This window comes from Schistosoma haematobium, chromosome 4 (assembly GCF_000699445.3).
Source record: "Schistosoma haematobium chromosome 4, whole genome shotgun sequence".
NCBI classification, from domain to species: Eukaryota; Metazoa; Platyhelminthes; class Trematoda; order Strigeidida; family Schistosomatidae; genus Schistosoma; species Schistosoma haematobium.
Genome location: NC_067199.1, coordinates 44055760 through 44074065, shown reverse-complemented (window position 1 = coordinate 44074065; position 18306 = coordinate 44055760). Strand labels below are relative to the sequence as shown.

Below are 18306 nucleotides of genomic sequence, written 5' to 3'. Positions count from 1 at the left end.
AGAGGAAACTTGACCCATTCTTAAGGACTAGGGATAATATCTTAGGATGATTTATCAATTTATTTTACTTCTATTATCATCAATATACCGACGTTTCTGCCTGGAGGTTTAGGTGATCCCCTATTACTAGACACGGGAGCCTGTTCAGCGACAGCTTCTTCAATTCCGTCCACAACAATTTCGACCATTTGAACTATTCAGATCTCAAGGTTATTCCTAGGCCCCGTCTTTTGAACTTGTTGTGATTACTTCCACTATCTTTCGGCCTTCAGGCAGTTAGCACCGAATAATGCTTGGTAGAGATTGGTAAAAGTTTTGGCTCCAATGAGCCTTTTTTGCTTTTTATCATCTCAACCATTTATTACCTGCAAAGAGTTTTGGAAAACTTGGCAAAAGTGTAGTCAATTAAAACCAAACGTTGGCTTCTCATTAAGAAATACCGTACTTCTTGTTATAAGCAGAGTGTAAATTTTTATAACTGGTTTCAAGAATAATCCATAAATATACCTTCCACCCAGTCACATATAAATGCGACATGGTGCCTTAGCCTAATTACGCGAAATGCGTACAAATGGAATAGGTTGTCCATGGGAGTGCCTTGTGTGATTTATTTCATAGCCTCAAATGTGTGTAAAGCCAAGAGGCATTCTCCTATTCTATCTTCTGTCTCTAATTTTTAGCACTAGCTGCCGTAATTTTATTATCTGAAAGCGTAAAACATCACTGCGCTATAGTTAGCTTCAGTTCGTTATGAAAACTGTAACTTTAATCCCTAACCCCAACATTAACTCATAACCAGCCCAACTCCAAATCCTTAACCCTAGCTTTTTTGTGTCATACCTAATGTAAGTCAGTGTTGAAAACCTTCATCCTTATTAAAAACTTTGTCACAGATAACATCCAAACGAAATCTTTCTCCGTTTACCAAATTAAAATTTGCTCGAGTTTAAGGCCTTCCTCATCAAAGGTCATTACTTGTACTAAACTTCTACCGTCGCAAAAGTAAAACGTTTCTAATTCAAATTTGCAAACTTATTAACTAAATAAGGTTTATTATCATACTAATTAGGTGTCCCAAAGAACCTCGTCCACTCACTTAATTTTTTAATCTTTTTTTTCATATGCCCCTCTGGCTGTAATAAGCAGTTCTACTCTAGATTTTAGTATTGAAATGTTAAACATTTTAACCAAGTGTAAACGACAGAGGTCAGAACCTTCTATTTATACGAACTTTATGTTTACTCTGATATCCCCAGAAGAGCTCACTAAGTTATGAAGTAAGTGGTTACAATCTCAAACTCCGTATCAGACACAAAAAAGAGTGAATATAAACTGGAAGCTATGGAAATTGGTAATAATATGAACACTAGTTTACTAGTGAGTGCAACAGAAGACTTCCGCGAATCTGGTTCGTTTTCAACCAACGGTATACAGTCACTTATTCCTTACTGAAGCTGTCTTCTGGATTAGCTATGGCTTCATTAGTGTATCATGCAATTCAGGGTGAACAAGCTAAAGATGCAGCAAAGTACTGTTATTTTCACTGTTTCCGCTTGAAAGTTACCATCCCATGACTATATCATAGAGAACCACAAATACCATCAGATACGTTCTCCGTGATTTGATAACCTGAATTGACCAATATGTCACACTCAACTTAGAAGGATACTGAGCGAGAAAACAACAAGTCCTCCTAATATATTTTTGGGCAGCTGGTTCGTTCATTCTGAGGCACTAATATTTTTCTAGTCTTCCTCATCAGCATTCTAAGATCTTTCCGATATATTCCCATCGCATCTAGTTACCCATTACTTACCACCATTCACATTAAGAGTAGGTAAAGCATTGACACTGATATCATGTTAGTAAAAGTAAAAGGGTAAGGAAATGCGTTTAAACCTATGAATGTCAGTCAGTTATCAACACAGGGCTTTACACACGTATGCAACTCTGCAATTGACCAATTATCACATCAGTAGACTGTGGGTCAATAACACTCATATCTGAAATCTTGTATGGAAGTATTTAATAAATCAAAGGTTTGACTGGAGCTCAGTGATGTTATACAAGATTTCACACTCATTCTTATGGGGTGTACAGTATCTACAAGCTGACTGGAGATTAAATATGTGAGACTTACTCCTTGCTATCATATGAGAATATACTGTGAAATTTTGGGCATTAGTTGCTGGGATCAATATGATTTTGGTTGCCAAAATCCATGTCTGAATGCTCATCAACTTTCAGTGAACTGATTGAACAGATCTGTTCGCTAAATAATATGGTGGACACTAAGCCTGATAATCAGACTTCGATTTCGTAGTTCCGTGAATAACCTACAAAATCAGTGTTTAAAAATCACTCCTGTTTTAAATAATTTTAGACCATACTTATTTTATATAAAAGTGCTTAAGTTTTACTGCATAAAACGACCAGTTTTTGTTGACTAGTTATTTTCTTTAGACAACTGTTCACTTTGTGCTTCCTGCGTCACTAATCCAGACGTGTAAGTAATTATCACAATACCTTCAAATGCCCTGGTACGGCCGAGGTTGCAGAGAGTCAGCTCTCTCCGAATGCTCTCACATGGCCATGCGTATACAGTCACTGCCACAGAAGTCCTACTCACTGCCTTCTCGCGACTGGGGTGTTATCTACGAAATTGAGAGGATGAGAAGCGAATATCCGGCGCTTCAACTGAGTTGGTGGATATGGAGGATCCGTCTAGGAGAGTTGGAAAACTCTGATTCCAAACGAATGGTGCATATGAGCTCCAGGATCTTGAGGGAAAATGCCGTGTTAGCGCATTTCTGGTCACTGGCTATCATGGGACTGCTTCTCCTAACGTTGCTCCACTGCCCTGTGGATTAGACTTGTAGGTCAAAGGCTTGGGGAATGGCTCCCTAAGAAAACCGCCTGCTTCAACTTTGGCAGTATTCTAGTTCTTACACATATCGAATGATTTGTGTGACATATATATTTGATGTCTTATTGTATCAATGTTTATGTGTTCAAATAAATGGTAATAGTAACATCTTAATTCAGGTGATCAGTAGACGAAATCATGCAATTTTGATTCGGTATGACAAGTAACAACACGATTGGAATGTAGCTCTCATGAAATCTTTTAAATGAATTTAGTATCATTTTGAACAAACAATGCTTTAAGGTCAAAACTAGTAAGAATCAAAGATCCAGTACACAGGAAGGAACAACAAATTTGTCTTTATGAAATCGAATGTAGTGACTGTAATGCTACATATGTAGGTGAAACATCAAGAGGACTGGATGTGAGGGCGAATTAACACAAACTATGCTTAAAGCACATTCTTAAATCGCCAAATGATGTAAGAAAACTCGAAAACGAATCAGTGATAGCATTACACTCAATAGAATTGGGTCATACAACTGATTTCCTTTAAAAGGGTTTTAATTCTTACAAAGCAAGACTAACAGCTGAAGCCCTACACATACGGGCTAATCCAAATAGCGAATGTCCGGCGCTTTAACCGGATCCCAAACCAATGGTGCACATGGGCTCCAGTATCCTGCGGGAACAAATGGCCTATGAACCAATCGTTGGTCACCGGCTACCATGGGACTGCATCTCCTCACGATGCCCCTTTGACTTGTGGATCAGACCTTTAGGTCAAAGGCTCGGGGTGTGGCCTCCTAAGAAAACCACCTGGTTTGGTTTGGGCACCCGAGCAGTATCACAGCCCACACACACAAATATGGTGTGGCGCATATATATTTGGTGCCCTTTTGTACCAATATTTATGTGTTGAAATAAAAATAAATAATCCAAATAGTATTAATATTAGAGATGGAATGCAATTAGTTGTCCCATGGCAACTAATAATTAATAAGTAGACCTGAAATCCTTATTCCATTTTGTCTATCTTTTATTATCTGAATAGCAACAATTACGTTCAACGCTTCTAATCAGTTGTCTTATCTAAATATGCTAAACAATTAACTGAAACAATAAAAATTGTACAAATATTCATTCCTTTATTTCTCTTCATTTTTTGCATGCTGTGACATGTTTGATTCATATCACGTGTAAAAATAGTAGTTTTCTCAAAAATCCACCGATCAAAGACAATATATAGTGAATGACCACTTACGCATACATACAATCTGTTATCTTAACACCGTTTCACACCACATGTCTCTCACACACTAGAGCAAATACCTACTTTAAGAACTGTTAACGTTAATTAGATGACCTACTTAGTATATAGTTAACCAGAGGACCATATACCTATTTTTATATTTGATAATTTTGATGTTTGATTATAATTGCTTGAAAAACGTTGGACCAGATTACTAGGTGAAACGTTGGATTTACCAATTCATTCTCTGAGATTTTACAAATACATTCTTCCTTATTAATGTCTCACACCAACCTGGTGCTCAAATACTGTGAAATTATTTGATCAAATTTAGAGGGGAATTTTTATAAATTTAGGGACAAATATTTTTCAGCTATTCTGTGAACTGTTGTGTCAACAGTTATTAGGACACTAGTGGGTTAAGTTATTCAATAAGTTTATTAATCAACCAATCTACCTCGGTGCGTTTGTAAATCAAAAAATCCTCACACTAGCACGAGATCCTAGTTTCACTCCTCCAACCTGTTATCCTCAATCGAAACCGGATGTCCACCAGCGTATTAAAATAACAACTACACTGCATAAAATTCAGCTTTGTGTTACTTTACAAAAATTAAACAACTTTCATGTGTAAAGGGAACTCATAACTTAGAATTATTTGGTTTTCTTATTTACTGGAATAAACTAATGTTCCTTCGAAGTTAATGAAAGTCCTCTGCAACCATGTTACATTTTACGTAGACGAATTCTATTATGGTTAACAGTCCAAATACTATCATTTAATATTATTACTCCTTTAGATATTTAAAATATGGCCGGTGAAGAATCGATAAAAATTAAATTAATCCTGTTAGGAGATTCAGGTGTGGGGAAGACAAGGTATGTTCTTCCGTATATATCATTTAGCTTCTGCAAACTGCTTTCTTTTATATAGTTTAATTCGTCGATTTGTTGATGACCGATTTACACACAATGAAGCGGCGACGATCGGTTTCGATTTCAAACCATATCAAATGGTTGTAGACGGAAGAACAATTCAGTTTAATATATGGGTAAACGTCATGTCATAAACATTGTAGAACACTTATTTTCATGTTATTAGGATACAGCTGGTGTTGAACGATACAGTAGTTACTTGACTCCTTCGCTTTACCGCCACGCTCATGGTGCTCTTTTTGGTAAAAACAAGCCTATAGTTTTATTCTCCTCATCATTTTTAGTATACGATGTTACTTCCGCACAAAGTCTTTCCGGAGTGAAATACTGGGTAGAACAAACCAGACAATTCTGTGGTAGTCGACTTTTAAAAATGCTTGTTGGCAATAAAATAGACTTGGTTAGTTTGTTGAAATTATCTTCAGAGATATTCTATCCATAGGATAATCGCATAGTTTCAAAAAAAGAAGGTTCAGATTTCGCTCGAAGTATGGGGTCAATCTTTGTTGAAACCAGTGCAAAAACAAGTGAGAATGTCCGTGATGCTTTTGTAGAACTTGTTCGTAAAGTAAGTCTTATTTTTGTACCCATTAGTAGGTATATAGATAATGATTATCAGAATGGGTTTTGTGAAGAGTTTTAGAAATTTCACAGGTTGAAATCATGAGTCAGTTGAAGCTAGACCACCATGGAAAACCTGGAAACACTGGACGGCCGTTTCGTCTTAGTATGGGACTCCTCGGCAGTGCGCATCCACGGTTAAGTGCTCGCGCGCGAAGCCAGTAGGTCCTGGGTTCGAGCCCCGCGTGGTGCGGGATCGTGGATGCGCGCTGCTGAGGAGTCCCATACTAGGACGAAACGGCCGTCCAGTGCTTCCAGGTTTTCCATGGTGGTCTAGCTCCAATCGACTCATGATTTCAACCTGTGAGATAATGATTAATTGAAACGATTGATTGGTCTGTGTATTTAGCAATTATTATACTAAATTTTCGGTTGGTTTGTGATTTATCTTATTTCATCAGAAATTCAACTGGTTAAAACTAACTAGTTGTTGCGTAATTAATCTCTTTATATGTTTTGGGACATTTGTATGTGGCCCCTTAGAAGAACCTCCTGCTTCGGTTTGGGCACCCGGGCAGTATCACAACCCACACACAAATCAAGTGATTTGTGTGGTGCATATGTATTTGGTGCCCCTTTGTACCAATATTTATGTGTTCAAATGAATAATACACATTCCGGTTTCACTTGATTCTTTTAAGGTCTTCCACTAATAATGTGTTGGCAATAAATTTTTTGGATTCATTATGTATACATTTTGGTTGTTAAGTGGAAAAATGTAATATTGACCTATAGGTAATTCAAAATAATTCATCATAGTCAACTGACAAGTGTACATGAAGTTGAATTCTTATTGACTCATTCTCATTTGAACTGTTATCAAAGGTGATACAATTGGTTAATAGAGTTGGTTTTTCATAATAAAAATGTTACCTCGTGATTAGAAGTTACATTACACAAATTATTATAGATCATTTACATCAATAAGACTAAGACCTGACTGACAAGCTTAATTCTTACCTGGCAGATCACGTTCTCACTAATTTGCTCCAATGTATTCCAACTGGAGTTGTAAGGATTATAATTAATTTGAAAAAAGCCACAAAAAAATACTGACGGATTAATTCCAGAGGCGTTTAACAATACTGGTCAGATTGATTACTATGTCTAGGAGTTCAAACCGCTTCCTCTTAGTTGGCCTAGATATCTAGTCATTTTGGTTTATACGAAAAGATGCCAACCCTGTGATAACTGTTTATTAATAATTCATGAAGTATCAATTTTCAAAATCATCTGGTGCATAAAGAAAGGTTGGTGAAAACAAGCTAAATAAAAAGTCCTGTTTCAGACCTGGGTTTGGTCCACCAGGGTGTTTGGTACCTGTGTGGTTGCGCCACAGGATTGAGCTGTACTATTCAGATTGTAGCGCTAAAGCCTATACGGTGCCCTTCTCGGGTGCCCCTGCTAAACGGAGTTGAGCTGTACTGTTTGGATTTTTACGTGAAAGTTTGGATGGTGTCTGGTTCTCCTGAAAACCAATGTAAAATTACCCTGGCCCACAAGGGTATATTATATAACTGTGAAGCCCCCAAATGCCCTGGTACGGCCGAGAGTGGGGAGAGTCCGCTCTCCCTCTCGAAATGCTCTCACATGGCCACGCATATATAGCCTCTGCCAAGGAAGTCCTACTCACTACCTCGTGGCGGGGGTGTTGTTTACGAAAATGAGAGAACAAAAAGCGAATGTCCGGCGCTTTAACCGGATCCCAAACCAAATCAATGGTGCACATGGTCTTTAGTATCCTGCGGGAACAAATGGCGTATGAAGCAATTGTTGGTCATCGGCTGGCTACTATGGGACTGCATCTCCTTACGATGCTCCACTGCCTTATGGATCAGACCTTCAGGTCGAAGGCTCGGGGAGTGGCCCCCTATGAAAATCACCTGCTTCGATTTGAGCACCCGAGCAGTATCACAGCTGTCACACATATCGAATGAGATTTGCGTGGTGCATATGTATTTGGTGCTTCCTTGTACCAATATCTATGTGTTAAAATAAATAATAAATAAGTAATGCAGAATATATACTCATCCTTCAACAGATTTTTGGACATGCTTGTCAATGTGATATGATGTAAAGAAAAGTCAATTTTCGATTGACTTACTAATTATGAGTTTTGTTCAACATTACTTCCCTTCTAATTCAATGTAATGATTACTCAATGTATCGTTTGTTTTCTTTTCCCGTATGATATTTTATTCTGTATAATATGCGATATTCTTGTATTCCATTGACATGAACTATGCTCAGTAAGTGATTTGTTATAACTAAGTATGTGATTTAATCCTAATTTTTAATCAAAATGGGTGTACAATCAATATATAAATGAGTGTATTGTAAACTAGGGTCGTCGTCGTCGTCATAGTGTTTTGGGGCTAATAAATCTTCACTTATATCAGTCTTTGTGTTCTTACTTTCGCGTCGTGGGAATTGCAAAGGTCCTTCGTTCCGAGTATAAATGATAAGCGTTTCCGACACAACAATCAGCGATGACCAGATACAAAAAGTAGCATCAAAAGAGCCAAGACAATAAGCATTCAAACGACAAGCTATAACACGATGCCTAACCACAATCGTCTTTCTTGACTTGAAAACGGCATTTCACTTTGTTTGTTCACAGGTTTGATGCCAGTGTTTGTTATTAAAAAGTGTACCAGAAAGCGCATTAGTTTCTTGAAAATTCAAATCGATTTTCACTGTTTGCGATCACGCAGACGACGTAGTTCATTTGGTGAAGACACTAAAATAATCGTTATCCTTCAAAACACGTTTGGCAGTAAAGCGAAAGGGGTTAGAAACTTCATTGTGAATCGAAACAGAAAGTGGAGTGGTCGAGCGTGTTGATCCCTCTACTTACCTTAAAAGTTTCATTAGCGTTTGTGTGTGGTCGGGGATTAGAATAAAAAGTTCTCCCCTTTTGACAACTCGAGACACTTGTGGCAAGATGTGTATGAAATATGGCCTATTAGATTAGAAGATATGCATTTAGTCACTGGTGTCTTCGTGTTTACCTGAACCACTAAATGACCAATTCTAAGGTTAAGCAAAACATTTCAGATAGACTGTTTCACACATGTCTGGCATAGTAGTGTATCAAAACTCGATGTGACCAAATTGAAAATATGATATCAGGCCATGATTTTATTGCCCATTGGTCTTATTTATTTATTTAAACACAAACATTGGCACAAGGAAGCACCAACTAGATATGCGCCACATAAATCATTCGATTTGTGTGAGAGCTGTGGTTCTGCTCGGGTGCCAAAACCGAACCAGGTGGTTTTCTTAGGAGACCACACCCAGAGCTTTTGACATAAAGGTCTGATCTATAAGGCAGTGGAGCAACGTTAGGAGATGCAGTCTCATGGTAGCCGGTGACCAACAATTGGTTCATACACCATTTGTTCTCTCAGGATACTGGGGCCAGCCCATGTGGATCATTGGTTTGGAATGAGGGTTTTCCAACTTTCCTAGGTGAACTTGCCGCGTCTACTAACCCAGTTATAGTACCGGACATTCGCTTTTCCTCCTTTCAACTTCGTAAACAACACCTTTGATTCGAGAAGGTAGTGAGTAGGACTTCTGTGGCAGTGGTTGTATGCACGTGGCAATATGAGAGCATTTGGAGAAGGAGAGCTGATTCTCTCCATTCTAGTCTGTACCAGGGCATTTGGGGGCTCTCGTTGGCCTAAGCTGTATTTACAGCTATAAGCTTGCTGATTATGATATGTGGTTTGGAACGTTGGGTAACACAGTTACACAGTAGCATTCATTTTTCATTTTTATGTAATTCTTGAGCATGATGTGTTGTCATAGTTTCATTCGTTCATTTTATACACTATATCTCTTGTGTTTAGCCTTCCTATACAATGTATACGATTATTCCTATTATAATGATGTTTATGGTGACGATGATGTATGATATGTGGTAAACTGGGACGATATACATTCATTTCAGGCTTTACTTTGATTGTTCTTCGTGTTTATTTTAGTTTTAAATATCCCAATTTAATTCATTAAGAATTTGTTTTGTCTATAGATAATTACAGTCTTGAAATGTTTATATTTTTGTTAGAGATACACCCCGACTTCAATTGATTGCTAGACATTTCTTTATTAGCCTCAGTCACCACAAATATTATAACTTCACTAGTGTATATGACTAAAACGTTCCCCAAAGTTATGGATATAATGTGAGTTTAAAATAAAATTTTTGTTTGTTTGTTAATTTCTATACATTTCTATCACATTTGAATAATCTAAAATCCTAGATACTTCAAGATCCTGAATTCCTGTCATCAACGTCAACGTCACAACCACTTCAAGGAGTATCCTTTGAATCTACTCAACCCAGCTCATCATTAACATGTCCTTGTTAATATTAGAGGGAAATTCACAAGAACGCTGGGAAATACATTCAGATAATCTGGGATCAAATACAATCGACAATAAACCAATCAATCCTGCTTTAAAATGCAAAGAAATCAACTGCAAATTTTTTAAAATAACTGTGATTTTACTTATTCGTATATTCATTCTTCCATCGTTTTTTATATATACATATTCAATCATAATCTAATGTATTGAACAAGTGCTTATTCGTATGAGAACGCCGTGCTATGATATAACATTACTGAGTTATATCTCTCTTTCTTGTAATTAAATTGATCATACATTTTTGTCATTATCTTTGTTCAACATAATAAAAATTAGACCATCCTTTTTCATGAAATACTTGTGAAGTATGAGAAATCATTCGATACAACATAGAATACATATTATGATTCGGATTTGGTATGCAAGCATTATATTTACTACATCCTTTTTAATGTTATCATCCTGTGGTACTAATCCATGAAGTTATTGACTGTTGATTTGAGCCATGGTGGTTAGGTGTAGACTATCTGGTTAAGGCTCGAGGGATTATCATAACAATAGTCACATATGTTAAATGACATGATTCGGAATCAGTATTAACAACGGAAATGCACTCATTCATTATCTGTCCTTAGATCCTGAGTTTCAAAGATATGTCACACTTTTTATCCTGTCGAGATATCGTGTTATATTTGGCGGTTATGCGATTCTGATGCTTATATGTATCCTTCTTTCATGTGAACCCAACATGTTACTCGAGTAAGAAGACAAGAAATAAGTACCAAACTGTGTTGGTTAAACTTATTCAAAGTGTACAGAAGCTCACCAAGTTATCAGACCCTATCACCTCTCCCTATTGAGAAATCGATCTTCCTCTTAAGGTTTAGCTGCAAAAGTTGCACTGGGGGTACATTAAATTCTTTAATTTCAAACCATATTTTTTGTGCATCGTTTTTACTATCACAGATATTACTATTACTTCTACTCTGACATATGTCCTCATTATCTCACCTGTGATGTAGTGTGGCGAATTCAACGGATGTAGATATGTCTCACGTTCTCTACTTTGCTTATAACCGACTCACTCATTTCGTTGATTTCCACATAAATACACAGTTTACTTTCAAGGATATTACAACTCTTTACCACTAACTTCCTTTTTTCTACTCAATCTTATAATTTCTGTTTTTCACAGAGTTATTCTTATCGTTGATTTAGCTCGTATCGGAACTTAACGCGTATTTTGCATGTATTTTAACTGTGCATCATAATCCAGAGAACCGAAAACACAATACCAGTACTGTAACTGGTTTGCGATGAATGTGTCTATGTATCTCAGAGGTAGTATATCTTGAGGACTTACAAGTTACAGTTGGACAGTTTCTTCGCTTTACTTAAACTAGAAGTATCTAATCACAGATACGATGAATTATATTTCTAAACCACAAGGGTATATGGGATCGGATAATTTTGAATATTCGGTAAAATATTTCCTAATTATCGAAATATTTAAAATAGTTCATGTATTCTATTCAGGCTTTAGTGTTTACGATATAAGAATTTTGCTCTGCTGAACTTAGTCAGGAAAATCTACTTTTCGACTAATGTTTCTGTCTAGCAATCATTGAAGCTTTTTTATAACCTATTGGAGGAATCTATTATCAATTCGGACAACATTCAAATAGATGATAATTTGCTATGTGTAACAAGTTACAAATTATAAGTAGATTGATTAAAGCTAGACATTAACATTTGCGCGCTAGAACAAAGGTCTTAGGTTCAATTCTCGGTTGCAAGGTCGTTGATGTGTACTACTGATGAGTCTAGTCATGGGTCGAAACGGCCGTCTAATGCTTCCAGGTTTCCAATGACGGTTTAACTTGAATTCGTTCAGGCTTTCAATCAAATTGCAAACACTAAGATTATTAGGTCTTCTTTATTCGCTTTTATTCAGTTTGGGATTTCTAAATGTTACAATTGATTTTGAAGCTATTTGCAGTTAGATCCGCTTTTCATAGCTGTGTGCTTTGTGTCTTCATTATGTGGAGATCTAGTGGGAGTCACTTATAGTTTTGGTTACCTATGACAGAAGTTCTCTGCGTAACTCAAATTGGTGGTCATAAAGATTTGAAGGGCAAAAATGCATGGGTGATGCTCGTCAATCAACTAGCGTACATAGATGATCCTGAATGTTAGTAACATCTATCATTTGATTTGTAACCAATCACCAATATATTGTATTTTAACATACAACTAAGCTCATGGTTTCGCAAATTTAATGGACAGAAACTGTCTGCACATACTATAAAAGTACGGAAATGTGGAACATCACACAAAGATGCGGCTAATGGTACATGGGCCGAATTTATTGGTAACGGGTACGAAGAGTTTCAGTGCTGATAAATATGTTCAGGCTAGTATATATATATATATATATATATATATATATATATATATATATATATATATATATATATATATATATATATATATATATAAACTGATCTTTTCTGTGTAGATTGATAAATTGGATCTTTATCGATGTATCTGTCGATTGCAGACTGACCTGATTGCGGTGTTTCCAAAAGTTTCTCTGACATTAGAAATTCCTCAGTTTGCACATTTACATCCTCAGTCATTTCTGATGTACGTGGTTTTCTACACGTATCAGTAATAATCAAATGAGTATCATGTTGTTTTACTGCTATCATAACTCATTAAAGAGATTTCAATCAATTCTCACCAGATTCTTGTCACTTGGGTCATTATTTTCTCAGACTATAGAAAAAAATGGCTTAAATTTTCTGTTGAGCTCTACATTCATCAGCACATCTAACCATTTTCTACTCTATGTAGAGATACTATTCACTAACCGATCGTATCTAGCACCACATTTAAGCCACATAATGAATACTACTTGTAAGTAGTAGAAAAATGTAAAGCTAATATGTTAAGGACCTGGCTATTGAGCTCTTGTAACAGTCTACTAAATCTTAGTAATTTTCATTGAAATAACAAATTGTGACTAGTGTCACGAAAATTATTTGTTTTTTTACATTTGTAAATTAGGTCAGTTTGATTACCCCGCCACTGTGATATTGACACACTTCAGTGATGAACTTCACATTTGTATACTCCTTATTAGTAAATGAATAAAGGCATATTAAAAATAATAATAAAAAAACTGATTACTAAGAAGTTCATTATAATTTTACATGGTTCGTCAGTTTCCACGAAGGTTTCCCTGTGTTTAAGCAAACAGTTTTTGTTACAGTAAAATCAACTTTATTAGAATGAAAAATTTAGGTTTAAGCAATAGAAGTTTATTTATTTGAACACATAGATATTGGTACAAGGAAGCACCAAATACATATGTGCCACACAAATCTCATTTGATTTGTGTGAGGGCTGTGATACTGCTCGGGTGCCCAAACCAAAGCAGGTAGTTTTCTTAGGGGACCACACACAGAGCGTTTGACATAAAGGTCTGATCCATAAGACAGTGGAGCAACGTTAGAAGATGCAGTCTCATGGTAGCCGGTGACCAACAATTGGTTCATACGCCATTTTTTCTCTTAGGATACTAGATCCCATGTGCACCATTGGTTTGGAATGAGGGTTTTCCAACTTTCCTAGGTGAACTTGCCGCGTCTACTAACCCAGTTATAGTACCGGACATTCGCTTTTCCTCCTTTCAACTTCGTAAACAACACCTTTGATTCGAGAAGGTAGTGAGTAGGACTTCTGTGGCAGTGGTTGTATGCACGTGGCAATATGAGAGCATTTGGAGAAGGAGAGCTGATTCTCTCCATTCTAGTCTGTACCAGGGCATTTGGGGGCAAGCAATAGAATATTTCTTACAATTATCGTAATATCTATGAAATTACGATGGCAGAGCTGTGTAATAAAAAACGGGCTATTACTGAATGCACTCGTAATGACGTGTGGTTCAGTTGTTAGCTTAATTTGACTAGATAAAATAAGAACTAATTTTAACTACCTTATTTTAAGGACAGTATCTTCATCATATAAAACGGACTTTACGTGTAGTTCTTTGTAGGCTTTTGTTTTGCCAAGTACTTCATAACTTGAGCTCCAGTACTGATGACTTTCTGAAGTTCGCACAAAAACCCGGCAGGCTTTATTTTCATCATGTTTGGCTCTTCCCTGTATTGTTATTTCACCGGATGCATATGTGAGATGATTCTTTATATTCGTAGTTAACATTATGAACTAATCTCGGTGAAACAGCCATTAGAATCAATAAGCTTTCGACAACTGTCTTGTCTTGATATGAAACTCCTCAGAAGTGCGCACCACAACTCTGCCACTGAGGACAGAACTCAGGATCTTCGTTTATGCGTGCAGACTTTTGTCCTGTGGATGACTTATCCGGAAACCAAAGATTTGCATGATAACTGCAATCACTACACGGTATTGCGCTACTTATGTTTCAATGGTCTTATTAGGTAGCTGTATCATATTTGGTGTGGTAGGAATCAACTGATCAGTCTAATTAGAACTCCGAAATCACTTCAAGAAATTAACCACTAGTGAACACATGATTTTTAATTACTGTAATAGGTTTGCGAAGATTGGATTTTATAGTTAACATAAATGACTGACCTTAGTTAAATAACCACTGAAAATGAGTTAGTACTTTAATTCAATTTGTAGTGATTTTGGGATTCATCCGTTGCTGATATTTCTGACTAAATTTTGATCGATCTCAGTTGGCATATGTGCATTATATGTAGATTGTCTCAAAATAGACATTATATCACAAGTTTGTGCATAATGGATGGAAAGTTGCTGTCAGTGTAATTCAGGACACATATTTTGTCCGATTTAAAATTGGTGCACATCAATTCTGAGCACGTATATCCAACTTACTTATGCTTGTTATCCCTCGTGGAGGAGCATGGGATGCTCATCAAAATTATTCAAAGAACTCTGTCCTAGGAAATCCTTTCCAGTTGCTATTCATTCTTTTGATGTCTGCTTCTAATTCCCGACGCAAATTGTTCCTTGGTCCTCCTCTTTGCAGTGTAGTCCGTTGTATGAATTCCGTACGATGTTGACGATCTCCAGTACACCATACTATTGAAGAAGGTTCTCCTATCCACTCTGTTAAACACTCATAATAAACGAAGTTGATACATGGTTACGAATTCTATTCAGTTGATTGTTCAGCAATGATCCGTCACGTCGCGATTTGGTCTGTACACAGCCGATAATTGCGGAATCCAGCAGACGAATCTAAGACATGACGAAACATGAGAGCTGGCCACCATAACTGGCTATATTTCATCTATTATATAAAAACAAGCAGCACTTTCTTTGTGACCAATGACGAATATTAATTTGAAAACTCCAAATACTTCCATTTAACTATAATAAAACATACAAAAACGCTGTACAACTTATTTCGCCAAAGATTGTAATTTTATGATATTTAGCAATGTGTTTGCCTTCTCTGATTGTCTAGGCATAGTAATGGGTGATCGCGTTTGCTAATTGTATATGAGTATCTAATGAATATATTTTAACTAACCTGAGCTCTTCTTTCCAGTTCTTGCCAATTACTATTCATTATTTCAATGACTGTCTCCGATTAGCAACACAAGGTTTTACTTAATCTACTTCTTCTCCTCTTACCTTAGCAATTCAAAATTAACACTTACTTCATCATACAGTTTGACGATTTCCCTGAAGCCTAACCTATCCACTCCCATCTTCTCTTCCTACTTTCCTTCTCAAATGCATGCTTCTTTGTTGTTCTTTATCACAGGAGATTATTACTCGTGATGTCCGACAAACGGACGAAATTACTAAGATATCTATTCTGTTCAGTCATAAACCTTGATCTGTTCAGTTCCTCATCTGTACTATCCTCACAACAAATCCACCGAATTCTGTAACTCAGATATTTAACCACACAATAGACGAGTATAGAAGGTTTGGTGATAAATGTTTCGCTTCATTTCTGGATTGAGCGTTTGTGTAAGATAGTAGGAATTTTAGTGTGAAGTCGTAACAGATGAAATTCAATTATGTATGCAGTGAAATGAATATTGCCATTAGCAATGAATACTGTTCGTGCTATGTAGTGAATTGACTCACTTCAGACATGAGATATTAATTCACCATTCTCAACCACTTTTAATCGACTATTGATTTAAAACGTCTCTGTTTGATGGTAAAAATAAGAGTGTTGAAGTGATCCAGAAAATTCTTGCAAAAGACAAGCAGGGATCAGGAAACACTAAGAAGCGTTTCATCCAATCAGCGTTCACTTGAAGTTTTAGCCAAAAATATCAAGGAAGTAAAACGTCTCATTTAGAGGTCCTGATTGGCTTATTGCTGTACTGCTACTATGTTTTATAGCATTCCAAAATCTTCGAGCAACCCAAGGACACTTGAAAATATTATAAAAACCCTATATTTTCTGTGTTAAAATGAACCTTGGAGTAAAGTACTTTTCGCATACTTTGCGTCTTCTCTCTCGTTGTTCAGGTCGCTGGATAGTTCTAGCTTGAGGGTTACAGAATAGCTAAGGAAACGAATATAGCGTTCAATTTGCACGACTTATCAAAGAGAGAGGTTGATACTACTGAGGAGTCCAATAAAGGAAGTGAATTGATTGAAATTACACTTAGAAAACACTGTGTTTCAGATGAACAATAATTACAAATCTCCTATACTCAAACTTGAATGTAGAACAAAGCACCTATCCAATGTTTCTAGGTTTTTCATTGGTTACTCAACCTATATCGAACCGTGATCTCAACAATATTGCTTATTTTATTATCGACATTTTGTTCATAAATCCCATGATTTTCATCTTAGTCTAAGACTTTGGTACTTTCAGTTAGTTAAATCCATAGCCACTTAATAAACTCTGAGAACCATACATTAAACACTGTATTTGCAAAACGTCAATCAATTGTCTCAGATTTCATTAATCTTTCGTTTCCATACCAATCATTCTCTGTTTTCATTCTCTTTTCATTAATCTTCTTAACCTTCTGTCACCAGGTAATTCACTTTCGATTGTTGATACATACTACTGATATTTGCCGATATCAGTAGTACACATCACACTACTACAATTATATAACTAGATAGTATGGATTATACGAAAATGACAATTTTCCTAAGAAGTTATTGACATGTTCATTTCTTTTATTAGTAATGTAATAACCTTGAAAAGATTTGTGTACAATTTGTTTCAATTAAATCTTGAACTTGATTGTAACCAATGATAAGTTAAAATGATTTTGTTCATATTACCAAATATTAATCGTTATTTTAATACTATCAGAAGGGGGTTTTGTGGAGATTTTAGTAATTTCAGTTGTTGAGATCATGAGTCAGATGAAGCTAGACCACCATGGAAAACCTGAAAGCACTGGACGGCCGTTTCGTCCTATTGTGGGACTCCTCAGTAGTGCATATTCACGACCCTGCCTCGCGGGATTCGAACCCAGAACGTACTGGTCTCGTGCCAGGCGCTTAACCAACTAGACCGCTGATCTGACAGGTATCTGACGGTGTTAATGTTGTTAGTTGTGAGATAGTAACTCACTAATGGTAATGGTGGATGTGTCACCTAATTTCGTGGATTAGTTGAAGTTAGACATTAGCACTGTTGGATGTCGGCCGGCTCAGTGGTCTGGTGGTTACGTTTTCACACTTATCAGCAAAGTTAACTCTGAAAGGTTTGTTGGAGTATAGATATATCATGTGCATGTGGTCATATTTCATCTCAAAGTTAGATGGTAGATGAGTGGTTATAAACGAGGAACAGTATTAGAGGATATCTACTTTGTACCTACTCAAGTTCACATCACACATATCCTTATCTTATTCAGAAAGACTGTCACTGATAAACATAGGATTTTTGTTTATTATGATTATGAGAGTTGTTAGTCGTCTCATTTATAATAGACAGTTTAGTATCCCATAAAATATATATACCGCAACACGATTGGGGGGGGCGAACACAACGAACTCCATGTAGCTTGCATGATGAATTTAACCACTAGGATGATCTGTTACAAAAGTAACCAAAAAAGACCAATCTTATTGTAATCAAACATATACCACCTTGAACTAACCTGACCTTCATGAACCGCCTTTTTCCAGTTAATAATTGACGCAAGTTTTTTTTGTGATTATGTATAATTTCCACCCTTGGTAACTTATTATTTCAACGTCTCCCTGTAATTCAATTAGAATGATAGACCACTGT

The 18306-nt window shown here is 36.4% G+C and overlaps 1 protein-coding gene across 2 annotated transcripts; it reads left to right on the top strand.

The window, feature by feature from the left end:
* Positions 1–205: 205 nt before the first annotated feature.
* Positions 206–11722, top strand: RAB18_2 (Ras- protein Rab-18). Of its 2 annotated transcripts, XM_051216519.1 has the most exons (7): positions 206–306; positions 4919–4997; positions 5053–5170; positions 5221–5296; positions 5339–5454; positions 5497–5622; positions 9947–11722. In XM_051216519.1, the coding sequence occupies exons 2-7, from the start codon at positions 4930–4932 to the stop codon at positions 10052–10054; spliced, it is 612 nt and encodes a 203-aa protein (XP_051067115.1). In that variant the 5' UTR covers positions 206–306; positions 4919–4929; the 3' UTR covers positions 10055–11722. The 2 variants fall into 2 exon arrangements, with proteins under 2 accessions (XP_051067115.1, XP_051067116.1); XM_051216520.1 differs by having other exon boundaries at positions 4919–5170; positions 9947–10465.
* Positions 11723–18306: the final 6584 nt, after the last annotated feature.